Consider the following 21,808-nt stretch of genomic DNA (forward strand, 5'->3'; position numbering starts at 1 on the left):
GGGTGATGCACGGCGCCGATGTCATAGTGCATCCTTTGCGGTATTTTCGTGATAATTTTATTATTATACATCTTACATTCTTCACTGGGACATCAAATTGTCTAGCTGTGCAGCTATCTGTTGGCGGGGTAGGGTGCGTGGCTATGCAGGTCATCAAAAGGTCATCAAAGGTCAACCCGCCTTTTGATGACCCGCATAGCGGCGCACGCAATACCCCGCCAACAATAGCTGCGTTTCCACAGCTACAAATTGTCAGATTAATGACCGCTTTAGTGCAATGTCAACATTTTTCTTCCGATTTATAGCGCAAATGTAGAACGCTATCTCAGACGGCTTCTGCAAACTCTGGAGTGTCTGTACTAGTACTACACACGTACGTACAGAGCGCGCGAGGCTGAACAAACTGGCCAATCCCTAACATCGTCTCACATACTGGAAGACAAGAAAAAAAGCTGTTCTTTGGTTGGTAGAGTGCACGTGCGGGTGCGCGTTCAGCCGCAGGAAATTCAAGAAATGGGTGATCGATAAAGGAAGAAGTCACCGCGAAATAGGTGTTCATCTCCAAAACGTTTTGCCCACGGCAAGTGGTATCTCTGAACGAACTGTTAGACGATGATGTCTCAAACATGATATCAAACGCCTTTAATTAAGGTCAAGATTTGGATCGGGTTGGAACGGGTGCAATTTGTAAAGTGAGCCGGCATACGGATTAAAACTATGATATGAGGAGAACATCATTGCGTACACAGATTGACAGCTGAATAAATTGATCAGATAAAATTAAATGTGGATGCCGCGCTCTGATTGGGCTGATGACTGTCACAATTTTACACAATGTTCCAGTTTGCGACGTTGACGGGAAGCGCGCAAAACCTCAGCAGGTCAGGTCAAACTGATTATATCGGACTTTCCTTTCCGGCGGCCGCAACACTATTGTTCCTTGTATGTTCGTTACTCGATCCATTGAACGAGTTACCCGCGCAAATAACTGTCACAATTTGATGCATTCCTAGGCCAAAGATAGATACTATCAGCTGCCACGCCCCAAATGAAATGGGAAAATCGGACATTTGGTATATTGGAAATTGAAAAAACGGAAATACGAATTGTGGGAAATAGAGTTTGTCAGAGGGAAATTTGAATGGCCGTAAAGTGCCATCCTCACAGCAGTATACACCTGTTTCTATATTTCAATCTCAGCCCAAAGATTTTAAATTTAGAAATAGGCCTAAAAGTTAATAATCAAGATGACAAAACCATTTGAAAATGAAAATTAGCTCCATTTCGATTTTCTTTTTGAATATGCAAATTGGTTTATTGGTTGGCCGAATTGTGCCACGGATCAAAGACGTTCCTTACAGCGGGGGAACTTTAACTTAACCTTGACCTATATCGGAAATCAACTTTTGACCATATGCTGATACAGCAAAAAATGAAAGAATAATAATGTCTTACAATAGACAGTCGAGAAATTTATCTCTCGACTGTCTATTGTCTTTATAATGTAAATTAATAATGAATCAATATAAAACCGTTTTTCTTTCTTATGCTTTCTATTTTTCTTTCTATTTTTTCTTTTCATTGACTCAATTTCTTGTTTTAATCAATTACTTCATTTTTGCCGCCATCGACTTTTTCCTTTTCAACCCCTATTTATTTTCCCCTCGAACCCGTTATATATTATTTTATTGTGGTGAAATCCATTTTTGGCAAATGTAATATATGTATATCTTTGTACAGCGTTATGATTAAAAGTTGAATCAATTTCCGACGCACATATTCTCTTCTTGGCTCGTTACTCTAAGTTGTCGCTGTGTTCATGTTTGCGCCCACGCGCCAATAAACGGTTGTAGGAGTTCGACACGCGTACGCTCATCGTAGACGGAGTTCGCGCCTCGAAAATAAAAGATTTAAACGTTTGGTCAAACATCCCTCAGACAAACTATAAAGCATTCTCTCCAAAATCAAGATTATAAATCAGGGGTCAGCGTGCAAAGTTTGGTACTAGGTAAATAAAGTACCCGGCTGATATTTACCGATATTTGAAATTCAAAATGGCCGCCATCTCTGTCTTAACTCTAGGGAGAAAAATAAATTTCCCGATTTTCATAGAACTAACAACTCATAATACTGTCTGCAGTTTGTTTAAGCAATACCGCAGTTTCCCCATGCAATGTTGCAGAGCGGGAATGAGATGATTCAATTATAAAATGAAAATGAAATAATCCATGCTTGAATGTTATTTTTGACATACTGATAAGATGAAATCTTCAATAATGTTATGCAATGCTCCAGTATAACATGCGTCACACCGATGATTAGCATGGCATCTTTATGTACAACCCCGGGCCCTCTCCCCCCCCCCCCCCCCCACTAGAACTTTGTAATGACGAATTCAGAAGCTCTTGTATTATTAACTGACTACATGATATACTGAGTTGATGATGTGAACATTTCATTTGTCGAGTGAATTTGAAATGTATGGCTTTCTAAATTTATGTTAAGCGATTTTCTTGAAAATTAGACAGTGAATTTTAATCGTCGTTTCGTAAAAACCAAGCACAGTGACACTTCGATCTTTATTCTTCAATATTTGACCACTCTCACATTTTGAAAAAACCCTAATTTAAAAATAATGACAATACTTTCAATTTTTCTGATCGTAGGTAGTTGAAAACTAAAAAACTTAAACTTTTACCCAAACTTTCCCTAAGGAAACTTTAAACCGTTGACTTTCAAAATCAAAAATAAAATTGAGGGCTCACGGTGCAAAATTTGGTACGAAAGACTCCCGTCATTTATCCACGCTTGAAATTCAAAATGGCCGCTATCCACCGATGTGCTCTACAGGGAAAAATAATTTCTTTGATATACATAACAATATGCCCGTGAAAAGTTTATTTTCTCGATGAGCTTCAAAAATAATCGCAATCATACCAATCCATAATCCAATGACAGTAGGTCGGAATTCGCAAGACAATAGTTGTAAACATAGACACAAAACAGCACAGAACAGACAGTAAATAGACGGTACACAAACAAAGTCACATTAATGAAAGAAAGATATATGGACCTCTGGCCAGAAGACCAAGAAGTGATGTCAGGTGTTTCAAAAATAGTAAGCGCATCCTGCCCCACATGTGGCACCCGCCATATATCAATCTATAAGTCAGATAGGTAGTCAGCCCCCACAAGTGGTAGACCAAAAGTGTGCGATGTAACACTTTATGAGTCCATATATCTGTTCCCTTGGCACATTCTGCCTGAAATCAAATTTTGTTATAATTGTAAAGTTTTGGTATTATTTGACAGTGGCAGTTATAAGTATACATAGAGTAAGCAGATATATATATATATATATATATATATATATATATATATATATATATATATATATATATATATATATATATATATATATATATATATATATATACCAAAACTTGTTTGTATCTTCTCAGAGGGGTAAAGTGCTCGATGCAGGGATGCAGAGCAATATTACAATAAATATGAGATCACATCAAGTATGTTTGGTACCTATTACTCGAGTTTCACGCATACACTCGATCGTCAGATAGGTAATTTTATTGTGTAAATTTGCTTCAGGTGCTTACATATAAGTGTCAGGTTGGGTCAAACCATTTGGTGTTGTGGGTTGGATTGAAATTTGACAAGTAAAATTTGTTTTCGTGTCGGCACTTTGAGACCAACTCGGAACGCTTGTTTAAAAGGCTAGATTTATCTGCATTGATTATGAATAGCTTCTCTGTAAGGCAAAGGTTGCATTTCTTTGACACATTTGAGTAACTACTTGCTTTTGATAGGATTGACCATGATATATTAAATGGTTTGTCCTGAGATTTCAAGTGACAGACATATTTTGACAATTCTGTGCTGTTGGCGTATGCCTTACTTCGAAAAGATTGGACATGATTTGCATAGCGTGTTTTAATGTGTTGTCAGTTAGACCGATGTAATGTTTCGCCTCATTGGCATCGCTTGTAACAGTAGCTTTATAGATTATGGATTTAGACTGGCAAGCCCCCTGGAGTGGGCAATTGGTCTTGATGCGGCACTTACATACATCAGTGGGTTTTCTATCATTGCGCTGGGTGACCCGTTTGTTGTGTAATTTTATAATGCTGCCCATGTTGTGCATGCAGCTGTAGCTTAATTTAAGTGTATTTCTGTTAAGAACTTTATGTAATTTACAATCCTTTGGGAAATGTTTCTCAAGGAGACGGAAGAATTCCTTTCCGACGTTGGTTTTCACACTCTTACTGTAGGGTGGTTGTACCATGTAATTCTGCATTACATCGGTCTAACTGACAACACATTTAAAACACGCTATGCAAATCATGTCCAATCTTTTCGAAGTAAGGCATACGCCAACAGCACAGAATTGTCAAAATATGTCTGTCACTTGAAATCTCAGGACAAACCATTTAATATATCATGGTTAATCCTATCAAAAGCAAGTAGTTACTCAAATGTGTCAAAGAAATGCAACTTTTGCCTTACAGAGAAGCTATTCATAATCAATGCAGATAAATCTAGCCTTTTAAACAAGCGTTCCGAGTTGGTCTCAAAGTGCCGACACGAAAACAAATTTTACTTGTCAAATTTCAATCCAACCCACAACACCAAATGTTTGACCCAACCTGACACTTATATGTAAGCACCTGAAGCAAATTTCACACAATAAAATCTACCTATCTGACGATCGCGTGTATGCGTGAAACTCGAGTAATAGGTACCAAACATACTTGATGTGATCTCATATTTATTGTTATTGTATATATATATATATATATATATATATATATATATATATATATATATATATATATATATATATATATATATATATATTCCGATTACGGGTAAATTTTAACCGAGGGCAGCTTAGATAAATTTATCCCAACAAAATAGCAAATAAAACAGGTCTACATACCTGTGAATGTGTTGAGCGTACAGTCGAACAAAACGAAATTACAAAGCGCAGACGAGAAAGAAAAACATCCACCAAACATATCATCATATAATACGTTCAGGACGCACTCTTCTCCTTCAAGTCTCAAGTCTTACACGGCTTGAAAGCTTTGTGATAAAATTACCAGGTTTGTTTATCATCATATAAATGAAATAAAATGTATTCATCCATGAAGGTCACTTTTAACCCACAAAGAGTGACTGAATTTCTTATATTCCAAAACTGTGTATTTTACAAAGGAAGTTATACAGTATGTCGTGTCTGATGTTGCATTATTATCATTCTGGCAAAGGAAGAAATGCATTTATGCAAGGTTTCTTTTATACAGTGGTGTATTTACACTCGAATATGTTAAAGAAATGCATTTAGGCCGCATTGAAAAATGATGAGGTGGACTGGAGGAATTGTAAGGGGGGTGGGTTCGAAAAATTTAGGGGTAGTCGAGGGGGGACTTGAAAGTTTTGCTCTGCCTATAGGGGGACCTGAAAATATTTTGGCTCCCAACATTTTGATGTGTCGTCCAGTGGTTCTAATGTTTAAGTAATAATTAAACAAACTCTAGAACCGTTTTGTCGTATTTTATGACTTTAATCTCGTTAAAAAAATCTAAATATGTATAAATGCCAGTAAATTTTCGTATAACAAGTTGGCCTTGTAATGGGGCAGGAGCTGCAACTGTTGATGATTTTTTCAATATTTCTATGCAATGTATCAAACACAGTTTCTTGGAGTCTCTGTACAGCATGCTTAAAAACACAATATTCAGTTTGTCAACAAAGCCCGTTTGTCTTAATATTGGTGACAATTGAATTAGAGTTCAGACTGAAAGTTATTTGTAATTGATACAAATGCACGGTACATATAGGCTGTGTTGGCAAGCTGAATACTGGACAGCTCAACATGCTACATAGGGAGTAGAACAAAAACACAATTGTATAAACTGAACAAAAATAATGTCAAAATACAAAGTTAATACAGCTACTGTCCTGCTACAGCATACTGGCAGTGACAATGATAGCTCTGACTCTGATGTAGTTTAAGAAGAGTTTCGGTCATAGGACACTCAATTGACAGTGAAACATACATGTACACAAGATCCAGCCATAGAGCAACACATAGAAGACTAGGGGACTAACAGTTATAGATTTTTAATTCTGGCCTATGAAAACAATCAAATATTAGAGAAAAAAGATGGGGGTCACCATTCTTGATCTCATACAAATATACGATGAAAAGTCACAGTTTTTCTAAAATTACTTAAAATCAATATATAAAACCATTCATTTCAAGTTCATGGAAGTGAATGAAATTTTCACATCTCATCGTACAATAACACAAAAGTAAAACTATAAACAGTAAAGGCTCTAATTTAAATGAAAAATGTGCGACTAAATGGAATCATTTATTTTTTTACCAAATTTGCCATTATTACACCCAAACTTTCTCAGATTAAAACATTAATTTGATGGAATATCAATTTTGTAAAACATTTATAAGTAGCATCTATATGTCTTGTACTTTTGAAAAAAAAAATTTTCTGTAGGTCACTGTGCATAGTTTTTCACAATTTGGTAAAATGTAGCCAGGAATACACAATTTTCATACTCTCTCATGATTGTCATTTTGTGTGCTTTTCAGCTGGTGCCATTGACCTGGCCAGAGTTTGATAAACTCAAGTCAGCTTAGACTGATAAATCAAAAAAGTCCACTGATGCATTTAAAACTGAATCAATTTAAGAACTTGTCCCAGGTATATGGCTCTACAACCTGCTGATAAGAGGTAGTGTTGAACATCTGCGTGCAGAACTACGCAATACATGTTTATTTTTTTCCGCGTGCATTCCTAACAAATAAATACGTCTATATGGTAATTTGGGGGACTTGAAAATTTTTTATGGTATTGAGGGGGATCTGAAAAAAATAAGATTTCAATTGCGATTCCTCCAGTCGCCCCCCCCCCTTTTTTTAACGCAGCCTTATGCCAGGTTTTTTTTACATAATTACACTCAAATATGTTCCAGGGACTCTTCTTGGCCTAGCCCTGCTTACCGTGCTCTATGTTCCGCGTTATACGGCTCTCCACTTGTGGTGGGAGGCCGTAAAACGTCGGGAACACACACCACGGTATACGCATGGCTATTCTTGGCCACAGTATGGCATCAGCTCAACCATGTACCAGTGATCGTCGACTGCATGCTGGGCGCCATCAACGATCGTATGGACAGGTTGATATGACCCATGACCTAAGTGACATTCAGAAGGTCAAACGTAAATACTGAATAGCTTGTCGTTCCAGTTAGGCGCGGTATCGACCCTGGGTGCAGTGTGATCCGGAGTTAGCTTGCAACACAGCCATCATTCTGGAATACAATCAATTGTGACCATGGGCGAAGTTAATGCGGTCAACGTCATTGTGAATGCATTCATATTCCTCGTCACAGGTGAGAAACCCAACGTAATCTTACATACACATCACATGTAAATATTTCCGGTGGTTGTCTGCTGCGGTCTATGTGATTTACGTTGCAACATCTATACACGTGCTGAGGTATGGATAATGTTGTTCCCAGAGTGACTTGCTGCATGCAAACATGCCGATTTTTGTCTGAACCATGGGTGTAGTAGAGACAACGTGGACAACACGTTCAAGAGCTAGTGTTACCATGGCCAGTATTAAATTCACTGTGTGAATAGTTTCTTGCCGCTATGGTCATCTCATGCAGCCTGTGATCTGAACTGGAAAGCGCACAGTACTGTAGATTTCCCATAATTCATTGCGATTTGTATCCTCGGAGATCCCTGAGTGAAGTCTACTATGTCTTCCATGTGTAGACAAATACACAGACTATTTATCAAAATTTTGAAAACATACTTTTATGCACACCATTCTTCTCAATTCTCATTTTAAAATAACTTGGAAAATTATGCATAATTGAGAGGAGATAGCATTTTTGTGAAATTTGCCAGAGATTGTGTCCTCAGCCATACAGAATAATATGATGGAAAGTAGGGAGACTAGTTGCACCTTCTTAGGGACGATTCAGAATTTACTTCCGGGGGGGGGGGGGTGGAGGATTTTCAGGGGGGGCCACCATTTTTCCCAAGAAAATTTAGGGGGGCCAGACAAAAATACCACAATCTTTTAGGGGGGCCAAGGAAAAAATCATCAATTTAATATTTGCCCAGAATTTCTGATCTCTACAAAAGAGAACCATAGATGCTACCTGGGTGACAGATAAACTCAACGTGTTTAGTTAAACTCCTTTAGCTGCCAAATTCGGTAATATTCACAGTGGTTTGTTTTATGCGTCTACTGCAGTATCTTGTTCTCCTCCCTGAAGCGTCATGAAATGTCCAGTATTTAGCATGTCAACACAAACCATACAGTAAACAGTCGGGGTTGTTTTTTGTTGAAAAGAGATCTCGAATCAAGTCCAGGCTAGAATTCATTTATCAACAATAACAATGGTCATTTATGTTCACACTGGTATGTTGCTAAATACAGCATTGGGTGTTCTATGTAGTGATAGAATAACAAACAAATGCTGATACACAGAGATGAACATTGAACAAATGCTAAAAATTACAGCAAATATTCAGCATCATCAGGTTGGGTTTACCTTGTAGCTTGTAAAGCAGTGTAAAGTTGCATGATAAAGAAGTGTTAATTTGTGCAAATGTATGCAAATCACCCGCTTTCTTGGCTTCTTTTGCCTCCCAATTTCAAAATTTCCGAAGAAGTATAACTCCACTCCGACTGGGTCAAATTTTCTGAAATTTCACATTATGTTTTTTAAATGCTATATAACAAAACGACTATCAATTGGTTTTGTTTGGCAATAAAGCTCTTACATTTTTAATAAGAGGCATTTTGAATAAGAGGCATTTTAATTTTGCTGATCATGATTTTAATCAATTATTGAGTGTCAGTCTTTAAACCCCTACAATTTTAAAATGAGGATGGATAATGCCAAATAAAATAGTCGTTTTATTCTACATATACTCTCCTTTCAAGTGAAATATTACATTTCAGAAAATACTGTCTAGTTTTTGACTTAAATTAATTTTTATCATTAATACCAAAATTGAGGTTTTTTACCCCAAATATACACCCACTTCATCCTTTGAGTAACTACTGCTACCATACTAAACTTTAGAGTCTCTGCTTTTTGAAAATATATGGTATGAGGGGGTTTCCTTGTCATCTTTGATGAGAAATATTGCTTTTAAAAAAACTGTGTTGGCAACATGCAGCTCCACCTTAATTCAAAAAAAACGACTTGCTACTCTGCCACTTCTTAAAGTAACATGGTCACGTTGGTTCTCTGGGATTTCGTCAGTTCAGTGTCTGTGTCACTATTATATTCAGAACCAACACCATCATCATCACTCTCAATGACTCCATTGACAGAGATTTCCAATTCAGAGTCACTGCTATCTGACTCTGACTCATCTGTGACATAAGTTGTTACATCTTTTCCTGACAGTTTTTCTTGCGGTTATAATTTGAACTTTTTCAGCTTTCAATTTTTTTGTTTTGGTAATTTATGTTTATCAAGGTATTTATCTAATTCTTTTACGTTTAAATTTTGAAGGTTCCCACTCAAGAGCAACTTTAACCAGTCACAGTCCTCGTATTTTTTATCCTCTCTTCTTTTCTGCTCTTTTTTCTATGTTTCATTCTCATCAATTTACCCTTTCTCAATTTTTTAAATGTTCTACATAACTTTTTACAGTGCTTACATCTACTATAAACTTTTTTGAAAATAAATTTATGGCCGTCTCATCTTCAAGTTGCTTTTCAGCGAATAGTTTTTTAATGTTGAAAATAAAATATTATGTATTACTGTCAAAAATATATGGTGAAAAATTTACAAAAGGGTTGATTTTCCAATAATCCTGTATGTGCATCCAGAAGATCATGTGCTCTGCATCAATGCTATGGTGTCGGATTGTTGAAATATTGTGTACACAAGAAATTTGCTGTAGTCCAAGAAGTGATCTCAGTGTGTATGAGGCTAGGAGAAATATGGATAGGCTTACACATTGTGTATTGATGCTAATACTTTTGTGTCCCATTCATTCTGATATGTATAATCAAAGATTTCTCAGTGGCGGCTGGCAGAAAAGGCAAAAAAACAAATTAACATGTATTGTTTCATGTCATCTGAAAACATGCGCATCATGACTATTTTAAGATTAAAGTTTGTTAAAAAAATTTGAAATATGAATGCTCTGTCAATTTGAAAAATACTGCTGACAAAATGTGAACTTTGACTTACACAGGGTTATCTGCATTTTAATATGAACATTGGATTGTTAATGGAATGAGCAGAATAACATGTGAATTCATGTTTTTGATAAGGTGTTTTGTTTAAGAAATGATCTAAAATATTCCTCAGCATTGTTGCTTTCCGTGGCAGCTACTTGTTTTATGGCAACCAAATTAGAAAAAAAGAGAAAATTAAAACAAGTTGGCTTTCACCAATTTTAATTCCTAATGTTTAAAACTTTCACCGTGAGTCTGCATTCAGCATCATCAAATGAAAATGTATGCTGAACTTGTGCATGTACATGTACATCTTACTTTCCAGAAATATCTGGATATCTGCAAATGATGTACAATTAAACTTCTAGATATATATCACTTTGCCAATTATCTGCTCCTCTGATTTCCTGTTCACCATTTCTAACTGACATCTTTGCTTGTCTTTGTGTGCATCATATGTATCAGTGAGACATAACGAAAAACGTATTCATATTTAGTAATTAACTTTTCTTCAGAAATTTACAACCAGATATGTTTATTGCTACCCTTTCCAAAAGTGTGCCACTTGCAGTCCCTGCAAATCATTCTTTTTATAGTCACATAACCCTGAAATGATTTGTTATATCATCGATTAAATGTCCACTACAGTTCCTGCAACTTGTTAATCTGGATATGTCTATAGTGTATAAGCATGCATGTATATATTAGGGGGGGGGCCATGGAAAAAAAACACGAAAGATGAGGGGGGGCCATAGATTTTTTCTATATTTACTAGGGGGGGCTGTGGAAAAAAATCACCCAGAAAATAGAAAATCCTCCACCCTCCCCCTGGAAGTAAATTTCTGAATCGTCCCTATGAAACAAGGGATATTGATTTTTTGCAATGGAAGTGACAAAAGAAATTTGCATGCTAATTTTCTCAGAGAATGACCCCTTCAGTTCGTCATAACTTGCTGCCTAAAAAGTATGGCATTTGTAGTACCTGCAGAATGTGACTTATATGGTTGTTTAGTGGTTATTTTCAAACTTTCACTGAAATATCTAAACGTACTTTTACTAGATATTATTAAAAATTATTCTGATGCTGCACACTAGTGCTTACATGCAGAACTGAAAAAGTTTTTAGATAAGTAACCTTCAAGGATACAAATCAAAGAGTATTGTGGGTAATTTATTGTACTGTGTGGACTATGCCTCAGCGTGAAATGGGTGGGGTGGGGTACGGTGTCCTACGAATGCAAGTGGTTTATGGCAAAATGTAGTATTAATTTCGTTGGGGTTGTAGTAGTATAGCTGCAGTACAGTAGCTCGAGGTTTTGCCTGGGTATTTGGGTCGGACGGCAAAACCATCCGACCCAAATACCCAGGCAAAACCTCGAGCTACTGTACTGCAGCTAGTAGTAGTACAGCAACCCACACGCTTTACAAGTGTAAGTAATTCCGGAACCATCGCTGGCACCCGGATACACTCACGTGCTCAGTCAGGTCTTGTGGAATATATCACAAGTTGTACCACAAGATCTAGCCTTTCTTTTGTAACAAGGTTTAGTTCTAACGTTTTTGCTGATAATGAATATTCCCCTGTACTATGTTTACAATAACACATTATGAAATAACTTGTCACAATAACACATTATGAAATATCTTGCCAGCAAATAGAGACTACATAGTATATTGTTCAAGCACAATTGCATGACAAAAGTGGACCATAGTGTACTGCTTTCATTCTACGTCACATCACGGTGCCTGAATGCAAATGCATGTGAGGGCCTTTCCCACGCCATGTCACTCCCATGTGACTCTCAGGCCAACTGACGTGCAAACTTAATGGATCAACCGAATGCCATTCTGTAAACATTCAATAGATGTACTTGAAATAAAGATATGCTTTGGTGATGACAAGATATCTACACTTGAATTTTATCATCACCTTTGCACTTTAACACAAACATAGCTTTTAAAAAATAAAGTAAATACCTTTTTCTATTTCACGCAATGCTGGTAATATATACCAACTTCTGGATTATGGTGATGATTGCAATGTTATTCATTAAATAAAAGCATAGACAGTGTAGCCACTGTCTATGATAAAATCTTTTATTATTCATTAAAAGGTAGTGTCTAGTAGTTCGCCATTTTTAAGGCCGCACAAACACCTAACATTCTAAAAATTTTTTTGGTCATTGAATCCACTTGTCACTGGTGTTGATTTAAAATTTTGTACCAGTTATCCATGCATACTCAGCAAAATATTCTGTAATGACGTGTCCATGTTGCTTTATCTCAAGAAAATCTTTCATATCTCTGACATCTACCAGACCAGGATGTACATGTAAGGTCATCGTGTACTGGTCAAGAACATGGCCCATTAAATACTGTATCTATCAAGGAGCATATTGTCTTTGAAAATGCTTTTATGTGTATTTGTAAAAGCCATATTTCAGTTTTGAAAATCATTTATGAGCTAAAATGGAAGTTATGCATTCATTGCCAATGTTTGAAAAAAGTTCTGTGGTTAGAATTCGGTAAGCATTTTTACATCAGTGGCATTTGATTTCAAAATCATCTTATCAAAAATTGTATAAAGATTCAATTCAATTCAAATACATTCTTGTCCACAGATACATGTAGAAATTTCCCTTCTAGCTAATCAAATACAGATTAAAACACAAACGGCAGGGCATTCTTTTAAATGGGAAGTTATTATACATGTACAGTGAAAAAGTAAAGAACACACGTAAGAGAGAAACATAGATACCAAAATTTGTACACTTGCAAACAGAAGCAACTAAAAAGCAATGAGAATATTAAAATAACCAAATCTAGTTTTAGTTTCAAATTGAAACTGTTGGCAGAAATGACTTTATGAAAATGTTTTTCTTTGCACGACTAGAGACATCTGCCTGGAAGAGCTTCTTGTAGTAACGATGAAGTGTATTCAGAATTATTGAAAATGCTCTGTCCTTTCTGTTTTACTGCCGAATGGGAAAAATTTACAAGAGAATTTGACAGCTACCAATACTTTGTTCTGCTGATATCAACGATACAGCTAATGAGGCTTTAGCTCACCAGCAGACTGTACACATGTATCTGTTGTTCAAGGGAATTAGAGAAGTGAATTTTTCTGTATATCTCGGAGTGAATTTATTGCTGTTGTTGACTTGGGGTTTTTTTTGACATTTTCTTGTTATGATTCAACAGGAAGTGCGGCATGGAATGTCAATGAAATCATGGCATATCTGAATCCCAATCGCCTGGAAGGCAGTTTCTTTGACATCAGAGACAGCAGTCTCGCCTATCCCCGTCGCAACACTCTGCCGCTAGCCATGATGGTCAAGGTGATCATCGGTAGCTCACTGGCTGTGGTAAGTCAACCAGTTCCAACAAGGCTCCATTTAGGCTGTCGGAGGAGAAAAGTTTAAAATTGGGAAATTTTCTGATTTAGCTCCATAATGATTTTACAGAAAATTTAGACATCAAAACTGGATAACGCATTATACTGCAACACATGCTGGTTGTATTTTCATCGGTCGCTGTGCATTCACAAACATTTTAAAAAGAAGGAAATTGACCACATCGGCTGTGTACACAGATGCCATAAAACACCAAACTTTTTGCACGTAAAATGGTTTAACCAGTCACAAAGAAACGTATTTGTCTGTAATCCTGAACAGCAACATTGTTAAAAATTCTCCTGAAACTGTAAAACATTTACCAAAACCATTAAAAAACCTCTTTCAACAATTTTTAGACACAATGCCTTTTTATGTATCCTATATGGAGCAACAGCGTCATAATTTAAATCATTGTCGTATGTTGTATTGCAGTTGGCATTGGGTGAACTCAGCAGTGTGCTCAGAGGAAAGTACTCCCTGAAAACAGCATTGTACAACTTCATCCGCGTCTATGGATTATTTGTGTACGGATGGTTTATTCACACGCTTTGGGTCATGACAACAAAGGGAGTGCTGGTGACGCCTCGCCCACACTTCATTGAATCCTGCAAACCAGACATGTCAAAGGTCACCGGCTCAGATAGTCTTGTCCCACTCAGTGTATGTACAGCGAATGAGAAGACTATGAAGGACGCCACGTAAGTGGAATAAACCTCCCATTCATATGTTGCCTTGTTTCATTAGCAATGACAGGGACTAAGGTAATCCACCAGCACTGTGAAGTGGAAGTTGGAAACTTCAGCTCATACCTACTATCCCCAGGGAACTTCAATCCAGGCCCTGGCCCATTCCTTTCATAGTGAACAATGAAAATCGCAGGGTCACCTTGCCAAGTGGAGAAATGGAGAAATGAATCACCCAACTATCACCAATATTTTATATTAAAAATAGAGGCTGTACATTATATCCTGTGTTACCTCTACAGGGAAAAAATAAATTTTTTGCATTACTAGTAAACCAAAGGCTTCAGAGTGAGTCCTCACATGCAGTAGAAAAGAGAGAATTGTCAATAATAATGAGATTCAAAATATTTGTCAACGAGATGCATTCTATTCTAAATGTGTCAGCTGGTGACCTCAAAGGCTGCAAAATGAGACAGCACTAGCCTGAGCAGACAAGCAAACTATCAGAAAGATTTAGACCAATAAGTGTGTCTGCTGGTCAAATACTTCATAGTTAGTTGACCAGAAAGTCTACATACAATTGTTTGTTGTTGTACAGGAACAGTGAATTCTTCAAAATCTGTCATATACATTCAGGTTATTTGCGGTTTTTCCTGCAACATCTATTTGTTGCTACTGGTAAAGTGTAATATGTTCCATTTTATCACACTTAACCATGTGTAGACTCCAAGAAAAGTACATGGTGAGTGAACATGGTTTGCACTGACATTTTGCCGCTAAAAAACACATGATGGTTTTTTGGACACTGAGCCAAAGGCCCAAACAGTGTCCTATGTCACCGCAGTGTCCACTCATGTGTCTGTGTGTGTGTTCATCTATCCATCCGTCTGTAGATGGATTTTGTTCCAGTCGTAACTAATATACCATAACTTAAATACCATTGGTCAGAATGTCACGCAATTTATTACATGGAAAGATCAAGATCTGATTACAGATTTTGGTGGGTATGGTCTTCATAATTAATGGCCTTTTGCGTAATTAATGATTTTATGCATTAGACTATATTTCATTTTTATTATTCATTGTTCTTACCTAGGTCTAGTATTTTGGAAGTTTTGTGAGCCCAGGATTCTTATTACTAGCTCATTTGCATATTCAATGAATTTCTGTAATTAGCTTATGTCAATACTGAGTGCACCAATTTTGACCGTACCTATGATATACTGGTGTACTGATCATACTTAGATTTAGTTTTGTTAAAAGTTTTATGAGAAGGAGATTCTTATTACAGGCCCATTTGCATTTAAAATTAATTTCAGTAATTAGGCAACATATCAATATTCGGTGCACCGATATTGTCTGGACCTCTGCTATTGATTGATCATATCTAGGGTTTGTCGTAGAAAAGTTCGATGAGTATGACATTCTCATTAACATCTCATTTGCATATTTAATGAAACTGTAATAAGGCCATGTATAAAAACTGAATATACTGCATTTGATTGAACTTCTGGGGTACGCGTCTTATAGTATTTATTTATGCTAATAGTTAACACAGAAATAGCAGCCATTTTGAATTTTAAATGTTGATACACTTACGTGAAACCTGACCATGCCGCTTTGGAAATGTTTAATCTTTCAGGGGAAGTTTCCCATCAGGCCATGCTGCTATCGCTTGCTATGCGTGTTTCTTTTGGCTGGTAAGTGTATCACTACGACCACCTTACTAGAATTAGCATCAAAGTCCAAAGAAGCAAATCATGACTGAGAGCGATAAAACACTTCACAAGATTTGGCCAATGAATTATAACCTTTGTTCATCATCACAGCACTGCAGACTGAGTAAGGTATTAGAGTTCGTCTGAGTCAACTTCTGTCTGTTACATACACCAGTCTTCATACCACTTAAAACTTGATATGCCTGATTCCTGAAATGAACAGAAAGCCATGTTACTCACTCCCAGACTACACACAGTTTTATACAAGGTGGCGTACAACAATATACATTGACTGGCCATGAGGGTAACAGCATATGTTTGTTGCCCAAGAGCCTGAGAGTCATCCAAAACAGTCTATTTCATTAGGCTGTAGGCTGAGAGAAACTGACTGTTTTGGGTGACTGTCAGGCCCAAGGGAAAACAAACTAATGCTGTTACTCAAATATGGCCTGTTAAAGCCCCAATAGCTGGAAATTTTATGCATTATTTTCATGATTTTATTTTCAAACCAAAGTTGGTTCGTGTAAATGTTCTAACTGAAGGACATGTATAGAAGTATCACTGCTCGCTGATTTGGACCATGCGTACACGTTTTAACAGGCTGAATAATAAACGGGTGCCGCACTCATAAAATGGCGCCCTCACAGACAAGTACAAAAAAAAAGTATTTCCTGCACGTACACATGGTGATCATACCAGAAACAAGCATGAAGCCATTTACTTGAATGCACAATACACGATGGCTAACATTTTGCTGTTGTAATCTTTATTTTCTCTGTCATATGATTAGTTTTTGAAAATGCGGGAAATCTAAAGTGATGTTAAACTTTGAATTTACATGTCATTTGTGGCACTTATGACAGTATTATACACTTTATCAGTCTTTAATGGGTCTTATTCAAAGAAAACTCTTGGAAAACTCTGGATATTTTTAGATCTTTTTATTACAGATTTACAGCTATTGGGGCTTTAATGTGTTTCATAACACACCTCATCCAGTTTTATTGACAAAAAATTAAGACTTTCCAGGGTATCGTCCCTCGTCTTGGTTGCAGATGACACTGCCTTCTTCTTCACGTAATCTGGAGTATGCACTTGTGCAGGCGGAACTTTCTACCTTCCCCAGTCAATGGTGTTTCTGAAATGTTAACTAGTTATCGGTTTTTGAAACTGTTGACTGGTAACTTGCTCTTTTCATGTATCGGTGTCAAAATAGCGTGTATCACATGACCGTGAATTAACAAATCACAGGAGGAAGTTTAGACAAGGTGTGCCATTATACTCATTGTTTCTTACTCATTATCAAAGCTGATGGTAACAGGTACTGTACAGGCAGCTATTACAATCATGGTAACAGTATTGGCATGGAGGTGTTTATAAACCCACCATCTCCAAGTGAAAGACCGTATTTCAACAGGTGTGTCTTGTATCTTACAGTTTTACGCCCAGACCAAGTTGCCCTCCAATACTCCCAAGATGGTAACTGCCTTCCTACAGGGAGTAACCTTAATGGTCTCCTTCCTGTCGTCCGTGACGAGAATCGTTGACAACCGTCACAGCTGGAGCGATGTCATCGTCGGCGTCATCTTTGGTGTGCTTCTGGCCGTGTGGATGGTAAGTTGGCCTCACTGTGATATCAAAACAGGCATTGCTTGTGAGTTCAGATATTTGTTTTTAGTGAGAAAAGACAGCAAAAATGATTTTGATCACTCAAAACGACCAACAGGTGCATGGCATGCTGGAAGATATAATTTTTATTAATTTGTGCAAAATATGTTAATAAGTATTAACTATGCAAATTTAATACTAATGACTTCCTATCAGCAGTGAGTATTTATTCATGTTGGGCCCTGCACTTCCTTGAGGGGTAGTTTTAAATGGGAAGTTACAGGACTGTGGGTGCACAATAGGGGGATTACTGATGACGCTGCCATTTGCATACACTGGTGGTACATGGAACACATTTTGAAACATATGCGTTCTCCGACAAAAGATGGAACATATTTTCAGTTTATTTTTGACTCAAGTTTAGGTGCTATATATTCACAGACATCATATGCAAGATTCAGAGACAATGAACACCTAAAACATTGCAAAATTATGAGATTCTGGGACCAAACACAGCACACCTGATACAGTAGCATGGATTTATTACATTTGCATAGATTTACAATAATCCGGCTTTTATAGGAAGTTCCTGTTTAAGATGTGTGATGTCAATGTTTCCAACTTTTGCAGGCCAATCTCAGTGGTACTCTTCCCAAGTTTGTCAAACCGACAAAGGAACAGCCACCAGCAGCCAGATTAAAGACTGACTAGAAGCTAGACACAAGTCTAATCAGTATACGGTGATTTTGTTGTGTGTGTGTGAAATACCAGTGTGAAGCATGAAGCTTTAAGCTCCGCAAAATCAGGAAAAAAACCCAAGTTTTCAACAAGAATCAGTGTATAGTGATTTTTAATTGTATGAAATATCAGTTTGAAGCATAAAGCCATGGAGCTTGAAGCGCCACCAAATCAGGAAAAAATCCAATTTTTCAACAGGAATGAGCAAATCCTATGGTTCAAGGTCTTGAACTGGGACACTTGTCACACAGAATTTTTAAAATTTTTACTGGTTGTACAGACTGATTGTAAGTATTACTAAGACCATGACATACAGAACTGATAGGTGCAGAAGAATCGGGTCAAGATTACTCAGTGTACGTTGAAAGTGATTCCGGAGACCACCAACTTTACATGGATTTACTCAACCCTGTTTCAATAAAAGAATTGGTAATCCCAATCTCATTTTAATTCTACTTACCAGGAAATCCCATGGCAAAAAATATTCGCTCTCCTGATATTAACTGCTGTTCCACTACAGCCTTGTCAGGGCCCAGTGAATTAGACTCTTAAAACCAGCCAGATGTATTTACTAATTCCTCCTGTTCAGTGAACCCTGCCGTTGGAAATTCTTCCAACCTTGTTTATTTTGTCACAGAAGAGCCCAAGTAATGTGACTTGGCGTAATGCAGGATCTAGAAGTTTCACTTCCAACTATCTGATTCCTTCTTTCAACTTCCAAAAAGAACAGCACAGGCAGACAGACAGCAAAATGCTATCTACATTCATCCAACATGTGACTGCACAGTTGCATTCCAAACGGCATAGTCTCTGACAGCAAATAGTTTTTTGCAAGGAATTCTCCTGCATGCAGGAAAATTAAATTAGGTCTCAAATTGATCATAGGTAGAATTTTTTTTTAAATTGAAACTAGCAACAATTACAGGAAAATTTATATCAATAAAAGTTGGCCAGATTTCACTGTTTTGCCATTTTGTTGTTGATGTTATTTGACGGGCATTTTCGCCAATAAACAGTACTTCAAGTCTTACCATAACTTACTGTATCATAATTTTTAAAAAAAACCTGTTTTTGTAGTCACTTTATGACAGCTGCAGATGTTTTTAGTGGTTCTGTTAGTATCTTAATTTTGGTTGATTGATAGACTGACATTTTTGATCACTTTTTGAAGCGTCGTCCATGACCAGCGAATAAAGCATGTGACTTGTAATCAGACAGAATTTTACCCGTATGTCATTCACTGTAATTTTTATACGAAACTGTAAAACATTCCAATTGCCCTTTTATCAGCATTATAAATGCAACATGTTTCTATATTTGTACGAGAAGATGCTGAAACAGGGTATTTTCAACTTGGCATTTTGCTGTAGATCAGAATACAATAAAAAAGTTTGTAAAATTAATAGAATTGGAACACTTGTTATTGTAAAATGAATAGAATTGGGGCACTTGTTATTATTAAAACGTAATCATTGACTTCTCACTGTGCACAAATTTCACAGGAGAACAAAGAACTAAAATCACATAAACAGTCAATGTCAACAACCACTTATACAGTTACCAGGGATTGAAAACTTCCCCTTTAAAACATCTATGCAGAATATTTTTTACATGTACAATAAAATGCAGGTCAACTGCAAGTGCCTTTCAGTGTGAGCAAATGCATGGAAATTTAAACCTTTGACATCTGGGCAGGCAACCTTTAATGTTGCCATCCAAAGGGAGATGGAACCGGTCCAGATAATTGTCTCGCCTACTGTGTACCTATATACCTCACCTCGGATGTCAGCAAATCAAAACTCTAGTATTATTCTCCCCTATCCGTTGGGCACGTTACCATAAAATTTCATCAATGGGCCACAAGACAGTGAAATATGGGTGTTGTTGTGACATGAAGTTCTCTAACAAACTACACTTTTGCCTATATTTCTTTTGAATCTTTGCATTAAAAAATAAGGTTTGATCCAGGGTTTCATCTTGGCCAGAGATATAGCATTTCCCATCACTTAAATTAAACGTTTCGGCAATGGTTCCTGTGATAAGGCCTCAGAGGCATATCCTCCAATTTTATACAATTCACAAAGTTACTTTATCCTCGTTGCAGTAAAACAACTGTTTCTATGTCCACTTTTGGCCAGTTCCAACGGAGTGCATCATCTGTAATGAAAGCGCCCTCTATCAAAAGCGATCAAGAAACTATCGTTTCTCATCGATGTTGCCTCTGAGGCAGTGAACTGCTAGCTGGCTGAGGACGAGAGATCTTTACGGTGTATAAAGGACTACCCCAAATTACCGCATTAAGTGATTCTTTATGATCGCACATGTTTCTAGAAGTAGTGAAAAAAATACCATGTAAATAACTAAGCTCTCATCTCAGTCGGTCATCGAAAGCAGCTCACACTGACAAATTTCCGTCTTCATAAGAAACGAAGCAGGGTTAATATTAACGCACAGGGAATCCAAGCTGTTACTTATTCATTTTAATAAGAAATATGAAAATTATTATCATCATCATCGTCGTCGTCATCGTGCAGCAAAAATTCATACCAATGTTCGCCTACCCTTACGTAAATTACTCTTCCCTACATACACACTCTTACCATGGGTGTATATATAGGCAAGAATGTGCGTCTCTGTATATTGAATTCGTCCATCACAAGAAATTTGCTGTAAGCTTTTCTTTCACATTTTCACGCGAGTTTCTTGTTGCTTGACGGCTACTTTACCCAACAAACCGTTACCGTTATCGCAGAATTTTGGAAATTATGGGAAGAGCCTTTAAACATTGCGTAGTGAGATCTTCGCTTGACTTTATGACGAAACAACTCATCTCGCGCCCTACACATTCCGTGTATCTCTTGTATCAAACTGCTATTAAACACACTTGTTTTAATAAGTAATTTGTAATGTTGCAACATTTAGCTATAGGGCACCTAACACTTTTGAGAAATTTGAAAAATATGAAAATCCAATTATCCCAAATTAGTTCCAATCGTGTTTCCTGACATACATCACACAGTTTCACTTTTTAACATTCAAATATGTTCCCATAAAGCGATAAAGGGACACTAGCTGTAACTTTTGTTGGTTATTTTCACCATTTTTTTTCGATGTCAACTAGGGTATCTTGATCTACTCCCACAGCACGTTTAAAGAGTCACTGTTTAGTCTCTGTATACACGTATAAAATGCATTACGTTTGAATTCTAGTCCCCACCAGCATTTACTTACCAAAATAACAACACAGTCTACACGTCTGGGTGTTGAGTATCAAACTGAATTCTGTGTATCTAAACATGCTTTGGGGAGTAGTAATGGAAACTATCATTTGGCAATGGGAGTAGTTGTTGCCTCAATGCTTTGAACCAGCTGCTTGCCTCATAATATCGAAGGCAGAAAGCATT

General features: G+C 37.0%; 1 protein-coding gene across 1 annotated transcript; it reads left to right on the forward strand.

The window, feature by feature from the left end:
- The first annotated feature begins 7,243 nt into the window (after positions 1-7,243).
- Positions 7,244-19,812, forward strand: LOC139140615 (phospholipid phosphatase 1-like). Its single transcript, XM_070709969.1, has 6 exons — positions 7,244-7,434; positions 13,464-13,627; positions 14,090-14,355; positions 15,983-16,040; positions 17,496-17,672; positions 18,297-19,812. Exons 1-6 carry the CDS (start codon positions 7,377-7,379, stop codon positions 18,375-18,377), a joined length of 804 nt encoding a protein of 267 aa, XP_070566070.1. The 5' UTR covers positions 7,244-7,376; the 3' UTR covers positions 18,378-19,812.
- The last annotated feature ends 1,996 nt before the right edge of the window (positions 19,813-21,808 follow it).

The sequence above is a fragment of the Ptychodera flava genome, chromosome 9 (genome assembly GCF_041260155.1).
Source record: "Ptychodera flava strain L36383 chromosome 9, AS_Pfla_20210202, whole genome shotgun sequence".
In the NCBI taxonomy this organism is placed as follows: domain Eukaryota; kingdom Metazoa; phylum Hemichordata; class Enteropneusta; family Ptychoderidae; genus Ptychodera; species Ptychodera flava.

What these genes read in the sequence shown, in the direction of transcription:
- LOC139140615 (XM_070709969.1), top strand. Translation starts at nt 7,377, where the DNA reads ATGGGCGAAGTTAATGCGGTCAACGTCATTGTGAATGCATTCATATTC. An exon ending in TCGGTAGCTCACTGGCTGTG is followed by an intron (nt 13,628 to 14,089) that starts GTAAGTCAACCA and finishes GTTGTATTGCAG; the next exon opens with TTGGCATTGGGTGAACTCAG. An exon ending in TGCTTCTGGCCGTGTGGATG is followed by an intron (nt 17,673 to 18,296) that starts GTAAGTTGGCCT and finishes CAACTTTTGCAG; the next exon opens with GCCAATCTCAGTGGTACTCT.